This window comes from Fusarium venenatum (genome assembly GCF_020744135.1).
Source record: "Fusarium venenatum strain MPI-CAGE-CH-0201 chromosome Unknown EDB82scaffold_4, whole genome shotgun sequence".
Lineage (NCBI taxonomy): Eukaryota > Fungi > Ascomycota > Sordariomycetes > Hypocreales > Nectriaceae > Fusarium > Fusarium venenatum.
Window position 1 is genome coordinate 6,679,597 of NW_027072132.1, and position 27,260 is coordinate 6,706,856.

At 45.8% G+C, this 27,260-nt stretch overlaps 11 protein-coding genes and 1 non-coding gene across 12 annotated transcripts; 5 read left to right on the forward strand and 7 right to left on the reverse strand.

The window, feature by feature from the left end:
* The first annotated feature begins 75 nt into the window (after positions 1-75).
* Positions 76-1,921, forward strand: EDB82DRAFT_580552 (major facilitator superfamily domain-containing protein). Its single transcript, XM_025725470.2, has 4 exons — positions 76-410; positions 462-1,179; positions 1,230-1,472; positions 1,526-1,921. The coding sequence occupies exons 1-4, from the start codon at positions 230-232 to the stop codon at positions 1,824-1,826; spliced, it is 1,443 nt and encodes a 480-aa protein (XP_025594065.2). The 5' UTR covers positions 76-229; the 3' UTR covers positions 1,827-1,921.
* A 154-nt stretch (positions 1,922-2,075) lies between these two features.
* On the forward strand, positions 2,076-7,461 carry EDB82DRAFT_580553 (uncharacterized protein; the record flags this gene model as incomplete). Its single annotated transcript, XM_025725472.2, has 3 exons — positions 2,076-4,895; positions 5,114-5,163; positions 5,324-7,461. The coding sequence occupies exons 1-3, from the start codon at positions 2,302-2,304 to the stop codon at positions 7,459-7,461; spliced, it is 4,782 nt and encodes a 1,593-aa protein (XP_025594067.2). The 5' UTR covers positions 2,076-2,301.
* Positions 7,462-7,482: 21 nt separating this feature from the next.
* Positions 7,483-9,325, reverse strand: EDB82DRAFT_352957 (soluble quino protein glucose/sorbosone dehydrogenase). Its single transcript, XM_025725473.2, has 4 exons — positions 8,690-9,325; positions 8,236-8,631; positions 7,800-8,167; positions 7,483-7,736 (listed from the first exon to the last, which is right to left on the reverse strand). Exons 1-4 carry the CDS (start codon positions 8,981-8,983, stop codon positions 7,505-7,507), a joined length of 1,290 nt encoding a protein of 429 aa, XP_025594068.1. The 5' UTR covers positions 8,984-9,325; the 3' UTR covers positions 7,483-7,504.
* Positions 9,326-10,294: 969 nt separating this feature from the next.
* EDB82DRAFT_530721 (uncharacterized protein) lies at positions 10,295-10,679 on the reverse strand (the record flags this gene model as incomplete). The annotated part of the gene is made up of 2 exons (XM_025725474.1): positions 10,295-10,368; positions 10,448-10,679. 2 exons carry the CDS (start codon positions 10,677-10,679, stop codon positions 10,295-10,297), a joined length of 306 nt encoding a protein of 101 aa, XP_025594069.1.
* Positions 10,680-13,451: 2,772 nt separating this feature from the next.
* Positions 13,452-14,477, reverse strand: EDB82DRAFT_580555 (uncharacterized protein). The gene is made up of 3 exons (XM_065610000.1): positions 13,956-14,477; positions 13,730-13,905; positions 13,452-13,682 (listed from the first exon to the last, which is right to left on the reverse strand). Exons 1-3 carry the CDS (start codon positions 14,107-14,109, stop codon positions 13,545-13,547), a joined length of 468 nt encoding a protein of 155 aa, XP_065463560.1. The 5' UTR covers positions 14,110-14,477; the 3' UTR covers positions 13,452-13,544.
* A 1,151-nt stretch (positions 14,478-15,628) lies between these two features.
* On the forward strand, positions 15,629-15,719 carry EDB82DRAFT_t256. The gene has a single exon. It is a non-coding gene; the product is annotated as a tRNA-Pro (tRNA).
* A 307-nt stretch (positions 15,720-16,026) lies between these two features.
* EDB82DRAFT_562836 (uncharacterized protein) lies at positions 16,027-17,730 on the reverse strand (the record flags this gene model as incomplete). Its single annotated transcript, XM_025725477.1, has 1 exon — positions 16,027-17,730. The coding sequence occupies one exon, from the start codon at positions 17,728-17,730 to the stop codon at positions 16,027-16,029; it is 1,704 nt and encodes a 567-aa protein (XP_025594072.1).
* Positions 17,731-18,753: 1,023 nt separating this feature from the next.
* Positions 18,754-19,036, forward strand: EDB82DRAFT_352982 (uncharacterized protein; the record flags this gene model as incomplete). The annotated part of the gene is made up of 2 exons (XM_065607534.1): positions 18,754-18,873; positions 18,922-19,036. Coding segments are annotated over 2 exons (235 nt in total), but the record flags the coding sequence as incomplete, so codon positions are not given.
* Positions 19,037-21,117: 2,081 nt separating this feature from the next.
* Positions 21,118-21,886, reverse strand: EDB82DRAFT_517837 (uncharacterized protein). The gene is made up of 2 exons (XM_065609023.1): positions 21,638-21,886; positions 21,118-21,584 (listed from the first exon to the last, which is right to left on the reverse strand). Exon 2 carries the CDS (start codon positions 21,554-21,556, stop codon positions 21,176-21,178), a length of 381 nt encoding a protein of 126 aa, XP_065463562.1. The 5' UTR covers positions 21,557-21,584; positions 21,638-21,886; the 3' UTR covers positions 21,118-21,175.
* Positions 21,887-22,150: 264 nt separating this feature from the next.
* On the reverse strand, positions 22,151-23,580 carry EDB82DRAFT_435258 (glycoside hydrolase superfamily; the record flags this gene model as incomplete). The annotated part of the gene is made up of 3 exons (XM_025725479.1): positions 22,151-22,996; positions 23,044-23,376; positions 23,425-23,580. The coding sequence occupies 3 exons, from the start codon at positions 23,578-23,580 to the stop codon at positions 22,151-22,153; spliced, it is 1,335 nt and encodes a 444-aa protein (XP_025594073.1).
* A 1,200-nt stretch (positions 23,581-24,780) lies between these two features.
* Positions 24,781-25,662, forward strand: EDB82DRAFT_353010 (uncharacterized protein). The gene has a single exon (XM_065607535.1). It carries the CDS (start codon positions 24,933-24,935, stop codon positions 25,581-25,583), a length of 651 nt encoding a protein of 216 aa, XP_065463563.1. The 5' UTR covers positions 24,781-24,932; the 3' UTR covers positions 25,584-25,662.
* EDB82DRAFT_517846 (uncharacterized protein) lies at positions 25,604-26,249 on the reverse strand. Its single transcript, XM_025725480.2, has 2 exons — positions 26,149-26,249; positions 25,604-26,103 (listed from the first exon to the last, which is right to left on the reverse strand). Exon 2 carries the CDS (start codon positions 26,003-26,005, stop codon positions 25,742-25,744), a length of 264 nt encoding a protein of 87 aa, XP_025594074.2. The 5' UTR covers positions 26,006-26,103; positions 26,149-26,249; the 3' UTR covers positions 25,604-25,741.
* Positions 26,250-27,260: the final 1,011 nt, after the last annotated feature.

Consider the following 27,260-nt stretch of genomic DNA (forward strand, 5'->3'; position numbering starts at 1 on the left):
CATGGTCTCCGCCGTCGGCTTTCATCTGTTAAATGCGGGGGTGGATAAGAGGGCGCCACTTGGATAAGCGAAGTAGGTAATGATAGCTCCGGCCCCATCTGGTCTGATATCTATATGTAATATTCCTGGCAGTTAGAGCGGTCAAAGATTCCTTATTCATTAAATATAATTCGACTTCCCACGGTTATGCTTTTGAGATTTCGTACCAGTCACATCGAATACCTCAACAATGGACCCTTCCGAGAAGAAAGAGCTGCAACAACCACCAATCGACCTTGACCAACATGCCGGACAAATAAGCGAAACAAGCAATGATGCTGAACGCAAAGTCCTCTCCAAGTTCGACAAATTCGTCATGCCGCAGATGGCGCTTTTGGTTCTGTTTGCCTACCTCGACCGAACAAACATAGGTAGATATCGTCTCATTCCTCCAACCAACCACGACTGACAAAATACTTCAGGAAATGCCCGCGTCTTTGGATTCGAGGAGGATACAGGAATGCATGGAACCCAGTTCAACGACGTATCAATGTACTTCTACATCTCCTACGTCATCTTCGAAACACCCTGGGTTCTGGCTGTGAAAAAGTTCGGCCCCGGTCGCGTCCTCGCCATAGCCATCGTAAGCTGGAGTGTTATCACTCTGGGCACCGGTTTCGTGCACAGTTATGGCCAAGTCGTCGCATGCAGAGTTCTTTTGGGTTTCTTTGAAGCCGGCTTGTTTCCATCTCTCATGTTTGTCGTCTCGCAAATCTACCCCCCAGCTTCCCAAGGTAAGCGCATGGCCGTACTCTACGTGTCCATTGCGCTTTCTGGGGCGTTAGGAGGACTGATTGCGTATGGTATCCAGAGTATGGGCAACAGACACGGACTCTCTGCCTGGCGATGGCTTTTCATTATTGAGGGTGCTATATCGCTTGTTATTGGAGCGATCTGCTGGTTGAGTCTGCCCAGTTCTCCGGAGACAGCCTGGTTTCTCAATTCTGAGGAAAAAGAAACGATGAAAATCATCAAGGAGCGGAACAATCCGTTCAAGGAAACTGTCGAGTTTTCTTGGAAGCAGGTGGGTATGGCAGTTACTGACCCTCTCATCTGGCTGGCGTCAATTGCCTTGTTCTGCTCTTCCATTGCGCTGTTTGGCTTCGGAACCTTTTTGCCTACTCTTCTACGCGGCCTTGAGTATGTTCCTAATCAAAATCCTTCTTTAGCCTTACTGACAGTCGCAACAGTTACACCTCTCTTGAGGCCAACTACCTCAGTATCCCGGTATACGTTCTAGCATCAATCTTTACTGGAGTGACTACATACGTTTCCGATCGTCTCAATCGCCGAGCAGTATGTCTCATCCATTCTCCACTTCTAGTCGCTGCCGGCTATGCAGTAGTCGTGGGTACTGGACACAAGGGCGCGGGTTTCTTCGCCATGTTCTTGGTCGGCAGTGGAGTTTATTCGTTCAATACACTCGTGGTAACGTATGTTCCATATCACTTCCACCCAAGCCTGCTTGTGTACTGACAGATAACAGGTGGATATCTAACAATGTCCAGCCAGATTACAAGCGCTCTGTTGCTATTGCAACCATCATATCGATAGGAAACGCTTCTGGCATGGCCGCGTCGCAGATTTATCCTATCCAAGACTCTCCTCGCTATGTGATGGGAAATGCAATCTCTTTGGGAGGTGAAGTTGTTGCATTAGTCTGCGTTGGGCTTATTTATGGTCTTCTCAAGTATCGCATGCGTCAAAAAGCGAAGCTGTTGGCGATGGGTAAAGACAGCAACGACAAAGAGGGAGACCAGAGCTTGGACTTTAAATATGTCTTTTGAGTATGGGTATTATGGTAATTGCTCGTTTTTTATAAACAGGATGTTCCTAGTTTCATCGAAAGTATAATTTGTTAGTTTATTTATCTTAATTGTTCAAAATACTGTCGCGCCCTTTCAGCTTCACGATCACCGCTGTAGTCATTAATTCACTGTCACGCAAGCTACAGGGGTCGGAAGCAGGGTTGTGTTAAATACCTAACTACTGCGGAGTTACACTACATCAATCCCCTCACCAGTTGTCAGACACATGATTTACCCCATATTCACTTATCCCATATGTATCCTATTCGTTAACTTCCTTCCCGGTAGCCACTTCAAACCCTGTTTTCTTGCATTTCAGGTGTTCATTTGCGTCAATTTTGATCTTGACATGAAGCGGGTGCTTGATCATAAACATCGTCGTTCAAGGTCTACGTACAACATATCTCCCTAATACAGGACTCTGCAACAGTACTGTTGCTTTCCAGAGACTATCATGGTTCAGAGGATTGACGTCGACGAGGGCTGGGAGTTCAAACAATCCAGCTCCCTGAACAATGGAACCGCTTCGACCTATCTGCCTACTGCGCAATTTCCCACTGTTGCCCACATCGATCTCATGCATCATAATCTCATTCTAGACCCGTATATCGACATCAATGAGCTCAAGTGTCTATGGGTGAACGATGCGGATTGGACCTACCGCACCGGAAAGGTTGGACCGGTCAACCTCGAAGATTTTGATCGTGTAGTCCTTGTTTTTGAAGGTCTTGATACTATCGTCGATGTGTATCTGAACGATAAACACATTCTGTTTAGCAATAACATGCATGTGTCTCATCGGATCGATGTGACAGACCTTCTGAGGGATGCGCAAGACCCGGCAGTTCTTAAATTGAGGTTCAGAGCAGCTCCAGCATATGGTCGCTCGGAACGTGGAAGGATCGGATACAAGAGACTCTCCACCGGTCGTGCTGTCAATTTTGGAGGGTCTGAGCGACTCTTCGTTAGGAAAGCTCAATACCATTGGGGTTGGGACTGGGGACCAGCTGTCAACACGTGTGGGCCATGGAAACCTATCTATATCGAAGTCTACAAGTCGAGAGTGCATGACCTTTGGGTTACTCAAAGTGTCACTGATAATCTCTCTTCAGCCGAAGTCACTGTGAAGGCGCAGATCGAACACCCAAATGGCATTGCTCACGTCTCTGTTCAAGTATGTGATAATGAGACCGGAAACACGGTTATCGAAAAAGAAGTTGCTGTGTCGTCCGATGGCTCTTTTAAGACCTCTTTCACGATCGACAACCCGACGTTGTGGTATCCGTTCATGTATGGCAAGCAGAATCTGTACGTGGTCAAAGCAACTATCCCCGGCGACACGGTAGCCAAGTCCATCGGTATAAGAAGACTGCGTCTGCTCCAGAATTCTCTCAAAGATCAACAGGGCAGTTCTTTTATCTTCGAAATCAATAACATCCGTCTTTTCTCGGGCGGCTCATGCTGGATCCCGGCCGACTTCATGCTCCCGCGAGTAACAAGAAAGAGATATGAACAATGGATATGTCTAGCAAAGGAAGGGAATCAATCCATGATCCGAGTTTGGGGTGGTGGAATCGTTGAAGATGATGCCTTCTACGATATTTGTGATCGTGAAGGAATTCTGGTTTGGCAGGACTTTTTGTTCGCCTGTGGGAACTACCCTGCGCCGCCAGAGTTTGTCGAAAACGTTAAGAAAGAAGCGGAGCAGCAGGTCAAGCGTGTGGGACATCATCCATCACTTGTAATTTGGTGTGGAAACAACGAGGACTATATGTGCGCAGATCAAGACCGCTGTTGGGATGTTGACTACAGTGACACGACCGGTCCGTGGGACAAGACCACATTTCCTGCCCGTGAGATTTATGAACGCACTTTGCCTGCTGTCATTGCAGCCTCAGAAACTGACGTGCCATATTGGATCAGTTCACCATATGGGGGAAGCGTATCGAATGATACTACGGTCGGCGATACTCATTGCTGGGACGTTTGGCATGGCAAGCTATCCCCATATCAGGACTACAAGGCCTTTACGTCGCGCTTCATCTCAGAATTTGGCTTCGAGTCAGCGCCCAGCCTGAGCACATTGCACCGTGCCATCACCGACCCCAAGGAACGCCATGCGCAGTCGCGAACATTTGACGCCCATGATAAAGGCCCAGGTCACCAGAGGCGGTACCCGATGTACATGGGTGAAAACTATCGCTTCCGGATGAACCCACTCGAGGACTTTGTATACTGTACCCAGTTCCTCCAAGCTGAAGCTATGGCATACGCATACAACTGCTGGAGAAGGGAGTTCAGAGGTCCTGGTCAAGAATATTGTGCTGGCGTTTTGGTCTGGCAGCTGAACGATATCTGGCCTGGGACTAGCTGGGCGCTTGTCGACGTGGATCTCAACCCGAAGCCGGCTTACTACATCACAAAGCGAGCATTGGCAAAGACAGTGGTAGGGATGGAGCGTGTCGTTACTGCAAAACCACCCTATATCACAACTGGTTTCCTTGATGAAAAGGCCAAGTTGGATGTGTGGGCGGTGAACGGCGAGCTTGAAGAGCGAACAGTGACACTTGAGCTAAGAGCATTTGACATCGAAAGCGGCAACCTGATCCAGTTGCTTGGTACATGCGCGAAGAAGCAGTACATCCTCAAAGCGAACCAGACCACTGAACTTGTGGTAAACATGGACATTCCGAACTTTGATGGGACTGTTGTTGTCGCCTATCTGATTGATCCTGCCTTTGGTGAGAATCTTGCAAGATGGGTGAGCTGGCCAGAGCCGCTGAAGTTTATGCGCATATCCTCCGAGCTGAAGATCACGACCGAAGTAGTGGATGATGGCACTGCAGTGGTCATTAGTGCAAACGCACCCACGAAGGGCGTCGTGCTAAGCGCACAAAACGAGAATGGCGATGAAGCCGTGTTTGAGGATAATGCGATTGACTTGGTACCAGAAGAAAAGATCAGAGTTGGAATCGAGGGACGTTTGGGCGGAGATGGTGTTAGTGCTAGGTTCTTGTATGACTGGGAGTTGGACCCTGGCTTCAAATGGTAGGCCAGATACGAGGTTATATGCGATTCCTTTTTGTTTCAAGTAATTTCCGCCCGATATAGTGTCCCAGTGGGTACCAAAAGGAGTATTTGTGTCAAATAGATAAGTGCTGCGCCGAAGACTCCATTCCAAGTATTAATGTCGCTAGTAGCTGAGACAGTAAGCAACGTTCCACCAACAACCACAAAGTCAGCATACCTGTCTGACAGGCTCACAGCCGCACTTGTACCTGCGTACCCCTGAAGGTCTTTGGGCTTTCATTGGCCAGTAAGCCAAGACTTGTTGCAGGGATCATCTTCAGCTTCTGATGTCTCCCCGCACTTGAGATGTTATGTTATGCTCAATATCGTTGAGGGGTATCCACAAAGCGAAACTCGGTATCGCATGTTCATCGAAGTCCATTGCACTAAACTGGACTGATCAGTAGTGTTTAATTGCCATAAAAAATTTAAGATGAGCACTCTTTACCACCCTCTGAGCGAAGCGGATGACGAGATCCGACTTCTCACACTCTTGCCAAAGTCACGCAGTACTGGCATTCCCGAATGCGTTTTGGAAACATATTCCCTCAAAGCTTTCACCCCTCAATACCGGGACTTTGTTTCTGCTTCTATAGGTGCTAATGCAAGTACCAGGAGGACCACATCTCAGTGGATACGAAGTCGAATAGACCCTGAACTTGCCGGCTTGGTACCTCTACAACGCTTACACTCAAAACAACCACCACCAAGCCAGTATCGTTTCATGTGGGGTGACTATGCTGCGCTGTCTTATGTTTGGGGAAAAGAGAAAGATACATCTATCATTGTGTTGAACAGGAAGCAGAGGCGAGTGACTACTAATCTCGCCAAGGCCCTCTCAGCATTCATTCAGGATGGAGAATTTGAGAATGACTTCAAGCTTTGGGTCGACGCTGTGTGTATCAACCAAGACGACTTAGATGAGCGTGCACGGCAACTACGCAAGATGCGCCAGATCTATGGCTCTGCATGGGCCGTGGTTGCATGGTTGGGTGAACCGAGCTTTCAAAGCGACTCAGCTATTCAGCTTATTCATGACTTTTCTACTCTCAGCAAAACCAACTGTGGCAGCCAAATCGAAGCTCGCTTATATAGTGAGCCGCAATTTCTTGGGAAGGGTTGCTGGTTAGCACTACATGATTTGATGGAGCGTCCCTACTGGGCTCGTTTATGGATCATACAAGAGATGGTCATGGGTGCCTCGGCAACGTGGATTCGGTGTGGGAGTTCCTCCATTGATTGGACATCCTTCTGTTCTGGTATAGCCTTTCTCGAGGAGAATCTGTGGCTCGTGAAAGACGAGATACTTTCAATAGAGCGCTACGCAGCAACATCCAAGACTGGTCCAGCTTGGTCGATCATGGGAATTCACCTAGTCTATCAAGACCTTTCTATCTTGAGTGAACGCGAGGAAAAAGGCGGACAGTATCCCAACTTTGCAAGACTACTTGACATTGCCATTGATACAGAGTGTAAGGATCCGAGGGATAAAGTCTATGGACTTGTCGGGTTGATGTCTCCTGTTGTAGCTGGTAGCCTACAGCCGGACTACACTCTTCCCGTACGTCAAGTCTATGCCGCCACAGCGAGAACTTTCATCGAGGCTGACGATAATCTGGAGCCTATCCGTGATGGTAACCCCTGGGGTCCATCCAAAGGTCCATCGTGGGCTGCGGACTGGTTATGGAAGGGCCGGGTTAGATCGTCAAGAACTGAGAATCAGCTTTGGGGTCCTACGCGCTTCTTTCCAAGGCTAGGGCCTGACGATTCGTTCCATACTCCATACAAGGCTAGTGGAGAAACTAAACACGATGCTTCGTTCTCTAATGACGGATCCGCACTTGAATGTAGTGGGTTTATTGTTGATACTATTTCTGGGCTCTCGGCTAGAGGAAGGGGGTATTTCAACTTGGTTAAAACCTCTGTTGTGCAACCTCAGCGATGGGAAAGCGCCTATGGTGACAGGAGAGCGACTGCTGAGGCTTTGTATCGTACACTCGTGATGGATAGAGTAGCTGGGGGAGCGAAATCTTCTGCCCGTCATGCTGCCATACTCCATTTGCCCCGCAAGCTTGACCGCGGCAAACAAGAATTTTCAAAGAGGGGATGGAGTTGGTTGGCTGGGCAAGACGGGTACTACTTTCGTTGGGAGATGTTTCACAAGTTGAACGCTGACTTTCAACTTGGCGATGATCGACTGCAAGACTTTTTCTCCGACGAAATCCCAGACGACGCATCCGAATTTGACTATAGCGAAGTCTACTCATGCTTTGACAGAACGTCACAAAGACGAAGGTTTATGACTACTGCCAATGGCTATATGGGCTGGGCTCCAGATAACATCTACGGAAAGAAGAGTGAGCAGACTAGACCAGGCGACGTAATTGCTGTGCTGTATGGTTGCAGTACTCCCATTGTTATCCGTCCCCGTGGCTGTCAGTACCATGTTATTGGCGAAGCATACGTTCAGGGGTTGATGGATGGGGAAGCAATGGAATTGGTAAATTCTGGGAAATTGGAACGAGCAAGATTGGAGTTTTGCTAGGCAGTAAACATATATACTAATATCCTCAGTCATCCGAAATCCCTTAAACACCGGTTAGAACATATAGCTCTCCCGTCGAATCACTGGTCATAAACAACCTTCCCGCCTTGTCAAACGCCAAGCCTGCCGGCCTAAAACAGCCTGAAGGACACTTGGTATTGTCGTCGTTCCACATTATTGGCACTTCAGCCTTGGAGTCATCAGATGCTGAAACAGGTTCACCGTCGGCAAAGTCCACCTTGCTGACACGGTAGCCATCACCAGGATTGCGGTTCCTAAACCCATAATTAGACAACCCACATTCGTGAAATAAGAGAAATCACACCCTGAGTACTTACCAGCTTCCATGGAATGCAATATATGCGGCGCTACCATCAAGAAACTTGACGTCCAATGGCGCGAGGTGAGAACCGAAGGTAATCCTAGGCGCTTTCTTCTCTTGGCACTCCTCATCTGTGAATCCCAAATCCGTCTCTCCCTGCGGCGTAGCGGCCATCTGCTGGCCAATCTTTGCTCCGCCTGGGTAGTCCTTAATATTGGAGGTATCGTAGATAGAGAAGCATCCAGGATACCCGTAGTTGGCACCGTACTGGGAGCTGGAGGTGTCATCAGGAGAACCATGGAAGTTTAGTTCCTCGCCAGGATTAGTGTTGTGGATATCGACGTCACCACGGTAAAGATTGTCGACTGAGTTCTCAACAGACCACTACACATCAGGTCAGTTCCATTACCAACAAGCCCAAAGTCCTGGCTGAGCGCAAAAGGTTTGCTTACGATATGTCCTGTAGCAGGGTCCTCTGCCCAACCAACGCTGTTACGAAGACCCCAACCAAATAGCGACGCGTCGCCATACTCTAGTGGTGCATCCGCCGCCAACATCTCATCAATCTTGAAGACTCTGACCTGACTACGAACAACATCCTTGTTCACAGTTTCGGTGTCCAGATTACCATCTGACCCGCCAGCCACGAGCAGCAAGTTAGGATTGCCAGCAAGAGGGATCGTCAGGGTGCGGGTGGAGTGAGTTGCAGATCCATCCATACCCGTGATAACAGTTCGGCGAGAGCCGACGCTGCCTGTGGAGGCATCGTACTCATAGGCGTATACCTCGCTAGCGCTAGAAACAAGAATGGTTTTACCATCGGCTGTAAGGGCAATACCATGGTTGAGCTAGATAGACTTGTTGTTAACTTCCTAGATACTGAGCAGCGGATTGAAAAAAACGTACGCTCACACTCGTCTCAGCAATCACGGCTTTGTCAGAGTCAATGCAAACATCGAGGTCTTTGCCATCATCGAGGACAACCCTTCTTACACCCTTGTTGCCACCCTCAGCGATCAGAAGGTTACCCTCGGTGTCGACAACAAGGTGTCGAGGTCGCTGCAGACCGGTACGCAGGAGTTTGAACTCCACGCCATCAATGGTAGAGATGTTGAACTTGGGAGTGAGATTGCATTCTGCAGAGGTGAGGCCAACAAGAGCTGCCCCAGCTGCGAGGAGTACCTGTGCTAAGCGTGACATTTTGGTACGTTCAAAGAAGAGCTTCGACAAAAACGATGCGGTATTGTGGCAAGGGGAGGGCGACAAGCGAGTGTATATGTATGCTAGAGGAGGTCAATCACTGCCTTATATGTCACCGTTCGCATTCCCCTTCCCCTGTTATTCACATCTAGGATACCAAAACCAAGGAACAGGAGAGGCAAAAAGTACCTACTCGATCCAAGACTCTATCCCATATCGAATCCTTGTAAGACGTGACATCGTGCAACTATTGCCAAGCCCAATTATTTCCCTCCTCCCATTATGCTTTCCCACAAAAACCATAGTTGACGGAGAGCAAGCAACATATAAGGTGCAATAAGCTTAAATACCGATGATTTAGCTGGTAACTAGTTCATCCATCTAGTCATTGCCCTGGAAGCCCCTCCATTCCTTGTCTGCTCTACCTTGTCTAGCTTGTTTAATTTCTCGACCACTTGCTTAATCAGGTAGGTATCGTCCGTTACTCCGATGACCTAATTAGGCAGGTGTCAATTAAGGCCCCGATACGCATTCGGCTATCTTATCGCCTCTTGGTTACATTCCATGCCTAAGCTGAAAATACTTTCATATGTTCTAGTATCGTTACCAAGGCTCTCTAGTTATGAGAGTCTGGGCAGATAAAGTCAACTAATCTGCGAAACAAGAATTTAGACAGCCTTCGAGCCTCCATATTCAGGCAAAACAACAATTACCAGCACGCCTGTTAACCTGGAAGCCGGGATAAGCGAATTCCGTTGCACTTCATAGTGAAAGGAAAGCCAGAACCTTCAGTGTCAGTAGTTCTATTGTTCAATCCGTGATCAAGCAATGATGACACCGATTTATGAAACGTCTTTAATATCACTTAAATAATGCAAAGGAGAAGCCAGACCTTTGTCCTTAAAACTCTGTGCTGTGCCAGTTTTAGTCTCATGGAGCAGCTAGACACCTGATCTATAATATCAGCCAAATAGCACAAATGGTCGAGATACCTTAGGGAACAGGGTAAGATCCAATTTATGTGTCATAAACTTCCAAGGGAAGCTTGCCTACATGAAAAATAGCTGTCACTAAGAATAGTTCTAAGGGGTTTACAAAACTACCATCGGCGGCTGTACATGGGACGTCAATGATCCGATGACAAACAAGAAACATGTGTGTAAAAAAGAGTGTGGTTCATTTGGTATCTGATCAATGGTATGTTGAATACCTTGTGTTCAACTAATGAATGATAATTTGAGATTCCATGTGTGTAGACCCTCGAATCCTGGCCCGAAATTTCTTCAGACCTGGAGATCAATGTTTGAGCTACTAAACAACAAGCTTGAGCTCGGCTCCGAGACCAGCTTCGCTGATAACGGAAATGGTGGTCTGCGCAATCGAGACTATACATGTTAGTGGTTCCTTCCATTAGAAATATGGAACTGTGATCCTAGTTTTTCGTATTTGATTTTGGTGCCTTACATTGGACCGTGGCAGAAGCACTCTTTTTGAAGACATAGCCGGTTGTGACCTGGAAGCGCTTGATAGTGCCGTTGTTGTAGGTGACATAGGCCTCATCTGCGTCACCGTGTAGGTTGGCCTTTGACCCTTCTGCGATAACAGAGTCACCAGACTCGTATACGAACTTGATGTCCTTCACGGCTGGACCAAGTTGGACAGTGGTAGTGTTGTCTCCGAGAAATTTGACAGACATGGTTGCGGTGTAGAGTAGTAGTGTGTAGTAGAGAGGATAGACGATGTAGAGAAGTGTTTGTAAGATGTTGAAAGATTGAGATTTCTCGGGTGATTGTGCTTGCTTTATATACTTCGTGCTTCATTGCCCAGTTTACTCCATGACCGAAGAACGTGTGAACTAGAATGGGAACCGACTCGACAGCTTACCCCTTCGGCCAGCGCAAACATTTACGATGACACTCACCGACTCGGATCACGAGCTATCAGAAGGCGTTGGCGACATCATCACTAGGTACAAGTTGTCTTGATAGATTAACTCCTTGCCCTTTCAGGACTTTGTTGTCCCTGACGCCAGCGCAAGTCGGTTCTTCTGGACCGGTCTCATTCTGTCACATTATTTACCCTTGCATCTCTATCATGGGGCATTTCAGACATATCAAGCTGCATGCTGCAATTCTAATCAATCATATCTTAGCCATCCTTTTATGGCTAGTAATAAGGATCAAAGGATTATTCTATTGTATCCTGTCACAACAAGGAAAATCGCGATCCAAATCGGTAGTGATAGTCATGGAGACACCAATACCTGCCGTTCTGAGGGGAAAGTTACCCATTAGAATGGGAGAATGCTGAGCGCGCTATGTCCCATTTTGAATTGCTACAAGCCAGACTTCTGATAGGTGAATAGAAGCTTTGTTACTATGTTTTAACGTTCATAGTATTCTCTAAATTACACGTTTTTTGAATATGATACTCGATGCGGTGAAGAGACATACGGCTGGCTGATTCGAGATATCCAGTCAAACAGTTACAAGCTTCAAGAACTGTCTCTTGCGTGGCAATCGATACCTTGCGCATGTGGCTCTCATCTTCTTTCTGTGAACCCAACAACTGCCCACTTAAGCTCTACATGTATAGACATCTGTGTGTATGGAACGTCAGAAGCTGTCATCATGGTGAGTGCCGTGTTGGTCAGCAAAGTTCCACCACGAAGGGAAAATCCTTGAGTGTAGCGAGAACATGAAAGTGTTTTGCCTGTCAGGCTGAAGGTGGCTGGCTGAGGTCTCTCATTACAAGCTTCCCAGGGTGCGCTCATGTTATCACACATCATCGCCCAACAATTGGCCACAAATCCAGCAGCCACTGAACGTGCCCTCCTAGTACAGTTCAAGATTGTGTGTCTAGTAGCTTCGTGTCGTCTTCCCAATGGCCTTACATGTTTCATTTGGAAAATATAGAAAGACACTGGCTACGATTTTATTGGCACTTTAACACCATCTGAGGAATGTGACATTCTAGACTCGTGCTGCAGGGCTCTAGGTCCGCTCTACCACCACAGGTGTGCCATCTTAATCCATCTCAATATTCAAAACGAGATTATGTGGCTGGCTGATGTGATTTAGATATTCCGTTTTAGCTAGGGAAAAGGAGCATAATGAGACCAGCAATTTGCATGGCTAGGATCCACAGGCAAATTACCCCAATCCGTCAGGAGTTACCAGAGCCTTGGATTTCGTAACAAGTTTTTAGTGAACCTCAATAGACTATGCCCAATCTTGGCTCAGAGAATATGGAGGGTATCACAGACGTGTTCACGGCAGACCTGGAAAATCACTAAATATGCTAACGACAGCAAAGCTCTATCTGGCAACTGTGACATAGAATGTTTTTGCCAGCCCCACCACGTTGCGGCGCGAACCGACCGTTTTACGTCTGACAGGCCAAGTAAGATAGGTAGTAGGAATGAGAGATATGAGACCGATGCTAATGCAGGCTTCCAGCTTTGGCTTTATGGCGTTATATGTTTCCTTAGTAAGAGCTGAGAGTGAAACATACATGAATACGTCAAGAGTGTTCCATAACTTGCACATGGGCTGATCTTTTCCCTTGTCCCGACCCAATCCATGTATCAGGCGCAATCGACCTATTTGCCGTGAGACCTAACCCATCTTAAAAGTTATTGCGAAGACATGAACTGTCAGTCTCAATGTAGCCTTGATGCTTAGTTTTTGTTCAACGGAACAGAAGTATTGATCGACTATGTGTCACTTCACAAATGAAACAACTACCCAACAGATTTTGCCATACTTCTGTGACAAAGTAGAAGCGGTGAGCGTTGTGAAATAACTCCAAGGGCTTCAGAGGGAGACCTTACGTTGACGACATAAAGGGCTGAAAATACACCATACCCCGCTGAAGCGCAATTCGTGAAATCAAAACTTATGTTTCTCATACTTCAATTAATTCTGCGTTTGCTATCGACATCAAAATGAATCTTATAGAATTCAAGAACAACATTGTCAATATTCAGCTCAACACTGCTGTATCATATGTGAGCTTGTTCAATGATCAAAGAACCCTCGAGAACAGCAAACCAGATTCTAGTACATTGACTGGCACGTCCCAAAAGTTCAGGGTCCATTACACAAACAATAACCCGCAACCACGCCTCCTCACAGTTAAAATTGGGATTGTCTTTCCTGAAGACAAAGACATCAAACTATCTGGTAAGCAAATGCGTCTCTCGAAAGATTAATCTAAATGTTCTTTAGGTGGTGGTCCAAATGATACTTATGTAGAAGCCAGTGATGGTGATGGGCATCGGGGTGTTTGGAGTAGGTGAAGCATCGACGCACAGAATGGTGTAACAATAGGCTAAAGGAAATGCTGTGAATGAATGCGCTGGGGCTAAAATTATGACTTCACGGGACGGTTTCGAGTATTAATTTTGATTATTGCTACATTCAGACGGCGCAAGATGCGATATGTTCACCAAATGCTTTAAATTTGACCTTTCAGTCGATGAGATAATGAACTTGAGCATTATAACGCTTTTTATTGTAACCAATCCGGCTAGTTCCCTCGACTAAGCCTTAACGACGTCTTAAAAATCTCGTAAGTCATCTCCCATGTACTTCTTTGCCCACTCGACGATGTCTTTGCCACTATGAATACCCAGGCTGAGAGCGAACCTTGCCGCCTCTTCTCCTGCTGCTGTCACGAGGCTTTCAACAAAACGACACTATGGGTCGTCAGTTTGAGGTAAAAGGACCACCGAATAAGACTTGCCTGGTACGGTTTGTTATCTTTATTGTGAAATACGAGAAAGCGCTTGGTCTTTTCTTTGTTCTGACCGTATTGGAAGTCGCGATCTATTCGTACAGTATACATGTCTTCGGAGCGATCGTGCTTGCGACGAAAATCGTCGGCCTTGCTGACCTGAATAAAAATATTTCCAGTGATATCTTATGCCAGAGTTAGCATTGACTTGCAGCATACTCGATGAGGGACTTACCATTGTTCGTGCCATCACTGCCGCGGTACTGAGCTGGGATGTATCTTTCGGTATTGGTAGCAAACCACTGTTGCCATTCGACGACAATTGGTTGGTTATCAAGTTCCACGTCACGGACAAAGATAACGTCTCCTTTCCCGATCAAAAGAGACATTTTGGTGGTTTTGAGAAATATGGAAGGGAAAGCAATTCATGCAGAACGAAAAGAGCGGGAGTTGATGTCGAGGCTATTGTTCTATCAATGTGCCTACCATCAATCTCCAATAGGCCTTACGAGTAGAAGCAAACCATATTCATCAATGCTGTATTGTCTTACACCAGGCCGCCCATGTGAGTGGGACATGAGCGAGACCGTATGTCTAGTAATCTGGTGGTTAGGATGGCGATGTCGCGGCTTCAGCCACTGCACACTATAGTGATTTGTGTGATATATCGCCGTGGTCACGATTACAGGCAGTGGAATTGCCGTTTGGCCTTGTGAGGAATGTGACTTCGCCGCCCATAGACGGTGATAGGCTTTTGTGGCTGCAGCAAGTAGTCTTGTGTTGTCAGCCTGTCAATGGACCCTCACGTCGATGGGGCCTCTCGCTTCGCCGGGCCAATGGGAATGGAATCTGCTAAATAGCATTCTGCCTGGGTCAAGTAAGGTAACCATAAATGTAGAAAACTAAGACCTCCAGTAAGCTATCGACATCAACAGCTCGAGGGCTTAGTGCCAGAGTCATCCAGCTTCCAAATCTGAATATCGTTTAGGTAGCCGGTGTGGAACCGTTGATTGATTTGTGGGTCGTGTTGCTCAGATATCTGCAACAGGCTGAGTGACATTAAGGGTCCAGAAACAAGCAGTCATGTGGAATGGCAATGGTCTCGACTTGAATGATAGTAGAGTAGGCTGGCTGAAAGTCCAAAAGATATCTAGCTGATTTCAGTTCATGTCTCAAAAACTCGAGATGTTTCGGCATTACTAACCTCAATGACGACTTTAACATTAAACAAAATAGAGCGGCGAAACCTGCTGCAAACATCCGATTTCAGCTTGGACGCTCTTACGTTGCCAGTCAACCTAAAAATAAACAATAAATAAAAATTTTTACCACGAGCATGTGAGCAATGCCGATATCTTGTCGCCTCTTGGTCACATTCCTTGATATGAAGCCTAGAGGAAGAAAACTCTTATACGTCATAGCATATTGAAGAAGGTTCTCTGGTTAAGTAAGATTAATCAGATCAGGGTTGTTAAAGGCCTTGCAAGGAGACAAGGGCTAAATCAGAGACCGGGTGACGATCTCTATGTAGATGGTCAGTAATGTGATAACCAATTACTTGAATCAGATAGGCATGACTTCCACTAATTTGATGTCATTCGGGTAGCAGAAGTAAACCCATGCCAGCAATCAAAGTCACCCACTAATAGACAGCTTAGAAAGCAAGCCGCGGTGTGTAAAGCTCCTTCCACTTATAATGCACAGAATCAGGGTTGTTTTATTTGCTTATAGAAACTACCATATAGTTAAGTTAAAGAGACAATCGATCATAGTACGATAAGTTATTGGGCCATATGATAACATTTAGAGTTACAATAAACCTATAGAATTTTCGGGAATAACCTTTGAGGTATATAATATTGTCTTTGAAAGACTTGACTAACTCCCCTCATCACGTGATAAAGCATCGGTCTGGTGGTCTAGTGGTATGATTCTCGCTTAGGGAAAACCCTATAGCATTGCTTGCGAGAGGTCCCGGGTTCAATCCCCGGCCAGACCCTTTCTTTTGCCCTGTCAAGCAAGCCATTAGATGAGCGAGTTATTGTATTTTTTTATAGTCTGTCTGGCCAGAAAAAATCTATTCAGAGAATCTACCCAAAAAGAATTACAGAATGACCTGCCAGTCTTGAAAAGCTAAATGAGAGAATGACAGAAATGTCGATCAGTCTAGAGACAAAGACCTACATTACATACAGCCGTTCTAAGAATCACCAATATCACGTATAGGCCATTCAATCTTGCAGAGCTCAGCATATTCCATTGCAGTCTATATACAGTTCTTGCAGAGTTATTATACCGCAGCAATGTTAAATCGATGATATAACCCACTGGTTGGATTTATCATCCTTTGTAGCCATCCATTTCTTATCCTTCACCTCAGTGTAATTCTTGCCTGTTTGACGAACCTCGCCATTGAAGTCTGGGTCGTTATGTATGCTTGAAATAATACGGAGAATGCCACTCTTGTGTAGAATCGCAGCCTCTGATAAAAGACCTTGTGGTTCTTCAGTGAGGATGCTAGGACGTTTATAAACGTAGATAGATGCCCAAACATCAAAAAATAATGCCACGAGTAAAAATATCAAAACGATATATGCAACCCATCGAACGACAAATAGACGGGTTGTAGGAATGAAAGCTTCACCAGTGTTTATTTCAGGCTCCGAAACTGGACTGAAGCCATGGATTTCGACGCCATTGATATAGGTGGCACTGTAGACAGTTGATATTGATTGGATCAATACTTCTGGACTCAGCGGCTGCGAAGGTCGTAGGTTCTTGGCATAGGACAAGATTAAGCTAGCCATGTCTGACGTGGACGAAGATGCTTGAGGATTGAAGGTGACTGGCCCAAGGATACCTTGCTCGAAATTTCTCCAATAATATGGCCGACTAGTATCTGGATGACCTGTTTCGTCAAATGAGTGGACGCTTGAAGATATGTTGAGTGACGAAACCTTCAGGTTGCCGTCGACTTGGCGATACCCTGTCGCACAGGAAATGACACCGATATCATCGAGCAGGTTTGAGGATGAAGCAGAGTATGTTCCAGCTGAGAATACCATGCGACTGTAGTAAGCTTGAGCAGAACAGTCAATGACTGAGGTGCTCTTCAGATATGTCTTCTGTTTACTACTGACTGAGAATTTTTGCGTAAAATTGCAACCTCTGTCATTTCCGGATACCACAACGTTGCCTGCTTCTGAGTTGGATATCTTGTTGACTGTGATTGTGTAATCCTTTATTAATTCGCAATTCACATATGAAGCGAACCCAGTAGATTTTGCCTCGATGTCTGCTGATGCTGGTATGCTCGACTGGTTGGAGAATGGTCGCAACGCGTACTGGTCGTTTGTCCAAGCAATGTTTTTCCCTTGGTAGAGTAGAGTGGCAGCGACAACATTGAGAACCGGCCGCCAGTCAATCATCGCGTTCATGTTGCTGCCTTTGAACTCGGTGTCGTATACAATTGGTATTGTTTTTGGTACGGAAATAACTTGAGTCGTGAACAGACGCGCAGCGAAAGGCGCTGTGATGTATGTTAACATCACAGATAGTAGTGTCATTGCTCCAATTGCATTGTGAGATTTTCGAAACGCTGCTCGCCAGCGAAAAACCACCGGAGTAACGCGGTAATCCAACAAGATCGACTTCCTTGCTTCGGCGCCTCCTCTTGCGCGCAATTCAACGTACGGTTGGCGTTCGGCTATAGCACAGGCTATCCAGGCCCAATGAGCAGCGAAGAGAGCAAAAACAAGATTAGGTAGTGTAGTCCACAGAATTCCAATATCAAAAGAGACATTAAAGTGAACAGGGTCTCTCCAAGGCAGAGCCTGCAACCTAGTCGCTGTGACTTTAGGTGATGGGATTCCAATAAAGCCATGTTCAGTAGATGATTTGACAGACAGAATAACAATTGCGACGACGAGAGCAATATCGAACACGGCAAAGAATATGAGGGAGGGCCATTTTACCGCTTCTGAGAGCCACCCAAAGGACTTTTCAGCCATAGTTAAGAGTATGAAGTAAAGGTACGGTAATATGAGATTGTTGAGAAGTATTATGATCTCTTACTTTGAACCGGGGCAATATTAGTTTGAATCATGGTTTAAATAGTCTTAAGCCATCCATCAGGTGGAATCTAGCGAGCTGGGACATCGAACGGAACTTGTCTTGATTCTGCGGCTGTTCAGATCTAAGGAATGGCCTTAGTCTTCAACAGTCCTGAATCAATTTATTAGTCCTACTTTTATGGTCTGTCAGCCACAAGGCTATCTTGATCTTACAGTTGTGTTCTGGCGCCCAGTCATACTGGTGTCATTTCGTCAAGCCACGGCTTCCATCCTCCGTCGCCTCCGCCTCCGAACGGAACCTTAGATTCTCTTCAATTCTAGCCAACAATTCACATATAAGGTATTCTGAAAGATGACTTCCCTAAACCAGCAGTGTCGTCCCAATCACAACGTTGAAAATGCCTTCACAGATCCATCTAATTTTCCAGGTCGCTTCCCTCATGATCACAATCACTGGGGTTTTGGCAGTGTCCTTTAACCCAAACGACTGTCTCGGAAAAGTAGCTGAGCTTACAAACTGTAACAACGCAGATCGCATTTTACAAAAGTGTAGTTCTGTTACAGGGAAGCAGGAATCGATAGACTGTTTCTGCACACAAGAACTCTTGGACGCCTATGTTGGGTAAGAATTGACTTTACCACTGTTCCTCCAAGATATGAATTTGCGTTGACCAGCGGGGTAGATGCAAAGGTGAATTAAGACAGTGCGGATTGTCTAATTCCTTCGACACTACTATTCAGACAGAAATTGACAATTGGCATGATGCCTGCGATCCTTATTTGCCAAAAGATATTACCACTCCCAGTATTGCCGATCCAACAAGGACGCTGGATCAAGATATCTGTCTAACGATCGCTGAAAGCTGTTTTCAACTGAGCCAAGCAACAAATGCCTGCTCATCATCTCATACTGTTCCTGCAGACCTTACCAGCTGTCGTTGTGAGAGCTCCGTGATTTCTCTGGCCTCTGTTTGCCTAATTGATGGAGTCTCATCATGTTTGGGAGAAAACGTTACTACAACTAACATCTGGGAGTTTCGAGAATGCTCGGCGGCAAACGCCTCTACGCATATTACAGAGGTAAGTCCATGTCGACTTTATATGATGCGTTTATTAACAGTGATATAGCATCGTACGGATCCAACAACGACAATGGGAGGAAGCACGCAAGCGGATACAGGCCCTGCTTCTTCTTTAGACTTCGGTCCATCTTCAACCACAACAACAACATCGTCAAGTGAGGCTGTTCCAAGACATGAGCTTGGAAACTATCTATGGACGTATATCACTGTCATCATGTCTTATATAATTTTCATTTGATTTCCTATTATACTACTGTTGGCAGGAGTCTTTCTGCCTGTCATTTACTTGGAGCCCGCTTAAAGTATGCGTTGGTTAGACAGGGACTGCTGAGGATCGTGGGCGAGAAGGGGATTACTGTTCATCAACGACTGCATTCTATATCAGGCTGTGGCCTTTATACTGCTATTGTACGGAAATATGCCAGCATGCGTCCAATATAGGTAGCTCTGAAGGATCTTTGGGGATTTGGGCCGACAGATAGACACTGAGAGTACCACTGATTCTGCCCCTTGCAAGTATAAGGGGCCTCACAGACTCTTAATCTTACTCTTACAATCTCGTGTGATCTATCAGCTGCGTTTCTTTTTGCACTTAGAATCGATCGCATGTATTTTTTTATCTGTCAGTCCTGAGATTTCTGCTTTATAAACTTTAGAGTATTAGAAGAATTAGCCACCGGAAACATCAGCTTATGTTATTTAGACCAGACGTTTTAGGTTATTAATTGTCATACTATAAAGATTTGAGGCTAACACGAATCCTGAACAAACATTCATCGTGAATAAGTAACACTGTAGCCATGCCAGACTCTGAGTTTGCCTGTAGTGAGAAGCGTCGTGCTTCCACATTCTATCCAGAAAATCTCAGTACCCTTCGCGAACCATGCATGAGCCATTCCACTGATCCAAGACGGCATTTACTCCATTTACGCGGATCCCAGTGATCTTTCAAGTCCAGCTCGAGCATTTGAGGTGTATCCATCTTCTCAGGTGTATCCAGGTTTTCCCTCAAATTGCATTCAAGCACTACAAAATCTGTCTCAAGCTGTGGTCCAGAACATAGATTGATGTTCGGGGATAGAAAGGTAGATTGAGGAAGATGATAATTCCGTAATGCGCCATGATCTACACTCAAGATCCATATATCGAGGAGCGTGGTTGCGTTTGCAAGTAGGCCGCTTTCACTCACCGACATTGCTGTGATAAAGTCCTTGTAGCTGTCCCAAGATTACATCATTTTGGAGAAGGTAACACTCCGTATCATCGTCATTTTATCAGTATCCCACATCACTATACTCCCATTGTCTTCGCAAGCAGTATCGTTGTGAGCCGCAGCCAGATAGCCGTTGAGTGCAGAGGCGATCATTGCTTGACTGTATCTGCCTCGTTTACAGGCACAGCTGGTGGATAAAGTGGACACAATCTCACATGTACTTGTATCAAATATGCGTAGCCCCTGGCTGCCACATAATGCGACTCGCCCAGGTGGTCCAAATGCCACGCTCAACTCTTGTTCCACTCCACATAGTCGTGATGGGGAATAATAACGGCCACAAGAAGGGTCAAATTGCCAAATTTTAACCGCTTGGTTTGCGAAAATGAGGGCCAAACTGCCATCGTGTCCAAATACAACCCTGACATATCCTGAACGAATAAGCGTTTCGCTCGATACTCGATTCAGAATCTCAATTTAAACTTTTCCTTCGTTTATGCAGAAAACGGTAAACGGCTCCACCAACGAGGGAGCGATCTCTGTGACTAATATCTTTGCTGGAGCGTCACTTGAGACCCAGTTGATTGAGTTGCCTAGGATTATGTCGAGGTCCCAAATCCTAAAGATATCTTTCGTAAAGGTGGCAATTTGATTCCCCTTCCCCCAAATTATACCCCCTTCTTCTGAACTGTGTTGGCGTGCGATTTCTGCATCTTTGTTTATGTCCCACACTACGAAGCCCCCGATGGATTTGATAATGATCGATTGATCATCAGCTGTCCACGTTATACCACGGATATATTTGGTGACACCTTCCCTTTCTCGAAGGACTTTTTGCAAAGTTAGGCCTTGACTCCATCTGCAAATCTTCACGACTTTGATAGTCGCGTATGCAAGACAGGTCCGGCCATTGCTGATGACTGCTAAGATTAAGATTCTTTCGGGGAAACTGATTGATGAGAATTTTGAGCCGAGACATTCAGCGGTTATGTCCCAGAGACTAATTGTAATGTCTGTTTTGACATGGCTGATGACAAGTAGGCACAGTTCGATTAACGGGAATGATACCCAATCCAAGTACTAAACCTCACCCTCTATAGCTATTATATGGTGCACGCTCTTGTTCCACGTATTCTAGATATGGATGCTGCCCTGACCAGATTCTGTTATGCTGCACTGTGTGGAAGCAAGCAATTATCCGTCTAGTGAGAATGATACATGGTTCTTGGGGGTGTCTTGCAGCTTTCAATCCCGTCCCAAGCGCCTTTCGCACCGGCTTGGACATTTCCAGCCATTGATTGACTTTCTCTTTCCTTTCTACGTCCTTTGCGGTGCTTTCTAGCCCACTCGACACCAACTGTTCCATTTGGCACCATCTGGTAGTATGGTCTAAAGCTATGATATTTAATCCAGACTTTAGTCCAGAGAATTCGCTAGTCCGAAGTTGGTCAGAGAGGATTTTCTCCATATGCTTCGGTGATCGTTGATTCCGTTGTCTTGAGGTCATCGTAAGCTTTGTTCCAGAGCCGTTACGAGGCATAAGGCTTGCCATATCTCATGCTTCCAGTGGAGATTGGGTCGGTTGTACTCTCCGGCGGCTGCGTAAACACAGCTGGAGTAAGTGATGTTGATCGGCCCACAGGCCATTTTGCGCTGAGTTTACTAAACTTATTTCAAAATCGTCCCATGACTTATCCTAAACTTGCATAAGACTTCATGGGATACAAATGATAAGAAAGATCAAAATATGGTTTGAAGGAGGAGTTAAAGCACAGCCCCCTCTTTTGTTGATAAATTATCTCACGTACTGACCTGTCAGAGTCGCGACAGCCTTGTATGCATGTCATGTTGGTTCAGCGGCAACCTCTCGACATGACATGACATGGGTACAAGCACGGTGCTTATGCGTTGGCAAATGTGTATTATGTAACAGAAATTGGCCTCTACACTTTGGGGTACAAAAAACATCAACTAAAAATCGAGTCTAAATATCATAAACTGACCTAGTAATTTCATCTATCATAGGTACTCAAGAGTCTATGTGTTGATGCGATTGTAATACTTACAGGCACTGAGAATACCACTGGTTCTGCGCCTTGCACGTATAAGGAGACTCACACACCGTAGGTCCAGTCCAAGAAGCACCGCCACATTGTCCATATCTAACGACCTTGGGACCGTCAGTAACCGTAGGCTTAGGAGGAGTCGTTCCGGTAGTTGTAGGACTTGGTACTGTACTTCCACCGTTGACCTTCGCGGCGTGCTCGTATACCAAAGGCTGGGCCTCGTCATCTTCGAGATAAATCGTGTTTCCGTCATCGTGGTTCTTTCCGTAGGAGAAGCCCGAGAATCCGAATTGCCAGTAAAGATCGCTCATCTTCAGGTCCAGGGAGGCTTTCTGCCACTTGCTGAGGGTGGCTACTCGAGTTGACTTGTCAGTCCAGCCGTATTCCTCGTGAAGAACTGGCTTTCCGACAGCCTCACCAGCGGCGGCGTGGTCCTTGATCCACTGGACAACCCAGTCTACAGTCTTACTCCAGTACTGAGGGTACGAGTGGAAAGTGTTGAAGTCGATGTTGGGAAGCTTAAGTTCAGCGTCGAAATCAGTTCCGTCAGCACCGTTGTAAGTCCAGTCGTCAGACTTGCGGTTGAAGCCACCTTCACTTCCGGTGGTGACGAGATGGTCTTTGTCGAGGGACTTGATGTATGTGCTCATCTCGTCGACCCAGGAGGTGATTGTTTTCGGAGTGCAGTCAGGTCCACGAGGAAGGTTGCGAGTTCCATCGGCACCGCAACGGGGCTCGTTGGCGATTTCCCAGGCCATGACTGCAGGAGAGTCTTTGTAGCGGTTGACGACAGCTTTAATGTAGTTCTTGAAAGCTGTTTTGATGGCAGGTAGGCGGTAGAACTATCATCGGTCAGTATTCAGAATCTCCAAGAGGCTGTTGAGCTTACATCATCATGGTAGCGACCACCAAGGTTGACAGTGTAAACGTCCATACCACCATAATCAGCCCAGTTGTTGGTCAGAGCCAAGATCAGCTTCATGTTAGTAGCTTCGGCAGCTTCAATAACAACATCAAGTTTGCTCAGATCAATCTTGACACTTCCATCAGCCTCGAACCACTGCATAACAGTGTCCTCAGCACCAGTGTTGTACTGGGGCAAACCACCTGACGAGTAAGTTCGGTTGTTGTCATGGAAAGCCCAGGTACGAATGACCTTTAGACCAGCATCCTTGGCAGCCTCCAAACCGAGCTTGACATCCTTGTAATGGTCCGTTCCCCACTGTGAAAGTCAGTTTTTGTTTTCGACATTGCCAAGAGTAAGACGTACGATGTTGAAGGGGAGGTAGTAGGCATTACTTCCAGCAAAGAAGAAATCCTTTCCGTCAAGAGAGAACTTCGTGCCGTCGGTGGTAACAAAACCAGCTGGGACGGCAAGTACTGGTGAGCCAACAAAGGCTGCTGCGATGATGGAAGAGAACTTCATGATTAGACACAAGGATTGAAGAGAGCTGAGAGATCGCTGCTGAGTTCATTATGGAAGTACAATCGCTGCATCTTTATAGTCATGAGATTCTCGTGTATATTCTTGGCTGATTCGGTATCCCTCCATCAGCCCATGTCCGTCCGCTATAGTGACATGAATTAAGCATGTCGGAGGTCAACATCCCGTGATGTCCGAATTAGGAATAATCCCCAGATCATCACGTCTTCACACTGGAATTCGCAACGAGGCGGAGCTTGAATTTGTTGATTAATTGAGTGTAGTCTTGAGAATTGACGAAATACTTGCATTAGACAATATAGATGTGTGTGCCCCTATGAGGCAGCTCAGGCATCCGGTTCCCTCTTTCAGACAATATAGGTGGTGTGGTTGATATAATTGATGTATAAAATTGCGCCGTTAAGTTCCACCACTTATATTATAATGTGACCACACTATATCTGCCAAGCAATCATGTCTTTGATTGTTTCTGCATATGATCCCACTGGTTCTCTGCTTGTAGACATATGGGATGAAACATAGCTATACAAACATCAAGCCTATACCATCAAATAATATTTAGTACATAGTATTATCGAACTAGCCTACAAGGAGCTAGGGGGTGCTTCTGATCTTCTTCTTAATGTCAGATCGAATTGACATATGTAAATACTCATGGAAATTCTATCTCTAGGTAAATATTAACTTTAAAGTCATGAATTAATAGATGGTTGTTTGAGGCATTTTATCATCGGTTAAATGCCGCCTAATACCCCAACATGGCAATGTCAAATACTGACCTAGTCAGCATGAACATGATGTTTTTCATGAACAAAGATCTATCGTACCACTACGCATTTTTTCGTTCACCAATATTATCTGTACTTCGATCATCTTCAGTATGGCTTCAATTGACCAACTTATATCTGAAGGGGATGAGGCTATCAATGTCGAATGCGATATGTGTTCTAAGGTTATGGAGTTTTTCGAACATCCCTTCAGCCAGTCTCACCACGTGACATTAGGAAAGGTTGGGGATTTCCTCCACTAGTTGGTCGTGGATGGGATGGCAGGGTCAGGCCGTGTTCCCATTTGATCTCGAATTTAAGTCTGTTCCTTCTTTTGACGGGGGGTTCACTGAATCTTTAACAGATTTCTACGTCATTGGTTCTCCAGATGCTGCCATAAAAAAAAAGGTTGATTGCAACTGGTCTGAGTTAAGAAAGGCAGCCCTAGGAAACGCAGCTACAGACGATGTACCGATTGGATGGAAGAGAACTAAGTATGAATCGCCAAGTCACTAGAATACCGACTTCTACACGTCTGAATACGGTCGAGAGGTCAATCCCCAGTGTATGCCTAAAGACCTGCCAAAGTATCTTTACACACATGTCTTAGGAGGTGACAAGCCACCACATCTTTACTGGTACCCTGTATCCGTGGTAGATAAGGTCGCTGAACCAGGCGCTGAGAACCAGCCGTATCGCGAACACCAATATCTCTGGTTCCAGACAACTCAGGCCTATCTATTTGGAAGCCCGGAAACTATGACTGATGAAATACATATATATCACTTAATCAAGGATTTCAGTGGTAATATTGTTGGCGGACTCGAACCCCATTACCATAGAGACAGCGGAGTGCTCGAAGAAGAGACAAAGATAGAGTTAATCGCTGTAGTAAAGGGGTGGACAAGTCTTCTGCAAAGATGCAAGGTGGGGGGAATGAAACGGAATGACAATTGGCGGAGAACATCGATGTCCGATATTCTTACAAGAGAGGAAGAGGAGGAAAGGTTGCGTGATAGATCAAGCTTTTTTGGGCAGGACGAGATGAATTGGATGGATAAGTGGCTTATAGAACAGGAGAACAAGCAGAACTGTTATCACGTGCTTTGGGTTGAGCGGGAGGGTCAGGTGGCTTTCAGAAAGGGAGTTGGGTTTGTTTTAGCAGATGATTGGGAGAGGCTAGCTGGATCGTCCAAGGTAGAGGTAGTTTTAGGATAACATTTAACTTGCTCCCTTCTTCAAGTCCATCTATCTGACGAAGTCAAATGGTTGATTACGTTCTTGATATCAACATCAGGCTGTCGGATTCTGTCGGGTATGTGATAGACAAGTGACAGCTAATGGCAGCGATAGGGTTATCTCCTTACTACACAAAGCTACCCTCTATATCGGTCTCTCCCGATTGAAGATTCTAAGTCTGTTCCTCTCATGAATGAAGAAGTTGACTCTTTTGTGATGAGCCTTGATCGTTGAAGTGAACGGTGCCATTTCACACAGTGGAGAGTGTGGATGTAGAAAAGCTCTCGAATCCCTCCGGAGATGTGGCTTTCTATCCACGTAGCGTTGGCTTGGTTTAGTATATGGTCGACACGTACAGCAGCTTCATTGTAGAGCTCCCACGCGTCAAGATACACATCCATCAAATGATTCCTATCGTTTGACAGGATTTTTTGGGTAACTTCTTTGAGGAGTTTGGCGAGATAGTCGCGCAGGTTGTCGTAGATATCTTGATAAGAAGCTAGACATTGTTAAAATGCAACTTGCAAGGGGATAGGGCTATTACAAAGGTAGTGATACGGCGTGTTCCGTTGAGATGTTTCCAGGTACTGATGCAGCAAGGTGAATTGAGATAAGTCATGAGGTTTAGTCAATGTCGAGACGACTCTATGGTACAGGTTAGCCAAGCCTCGCTGCACTTTATGATGTTGACTTACGATCGAAGGTACATGTACTGAGAAAGAAAAGGAAATTAGCTTTTGGAAGTAGTGTAGTGTCCTCCAGACTCACATCGCTCACTGGTCGTTCGGATCTGGGATTGAGGTGAATGTGGGAGATACCTCTCGCAAGAAACGAGTATAATGATTGATCATTGTGACTGTCTCCAGTTGGGATACCGAGCAAGTGTTCCTCCATGTTTGTTGGGCTATCCGAGCTTTCGGTCTGAATGTTCTAGTCTTCAATGTTGAGATCGGGCAGGTTAAGATTGAGGGCGAAAGGAAAAGATCTTTATTTGGGTATATCAGAAACTTTTTCATTATGCTTCAATGAGTTTGGTTCAAGGAAACAGACATGTTAAATATATAAGCATGATTGATAGAATGAAGGGGTATGCACCCTGCACTCTGTTACTGATGTAGTTTGTAGCACTTTCTCAAACTTATAAAATGCCTGTGACCAGCTCAGCATGGAGCTTCCAATTTGTTGTCCAACACATGCAAGGGCTCTTCATTCACTCTGGACTTTTTTCTTCCACTGGCATTAACTTGCAATTGTCCGTTGACCTACCCTGCATCCACTGCTCTGATCTCTTTCGCTGACATCAATCATAGCTACAGCGTCGCCATACGTGTACGTGTCATACTCTTATCACCGATCACCGAAAGATGTGAAAAATATAAATCCTTTATCAGGACGCGACGCGGCTAAAGTTTATTGATGATCATGAGTTCGTGATAGCGATACTGATACCTGTAGTTCCTCCAATGACCAGGACTGGAAACAGTGGCCCTCTCTCAACAAATATCCGGAGCCGCAAAAGAGATGATCCATCAACAGTGGAGCGCGTGCTGCTTGGTGCCCGCATTGTGCAAAATCAGGGCCTTCATTCTAGTGGAGCAATGGAGGCTAAGCAAAACCAATCTTAAAATCTGTGGGCGCCATTAGGCGATCCGCAGT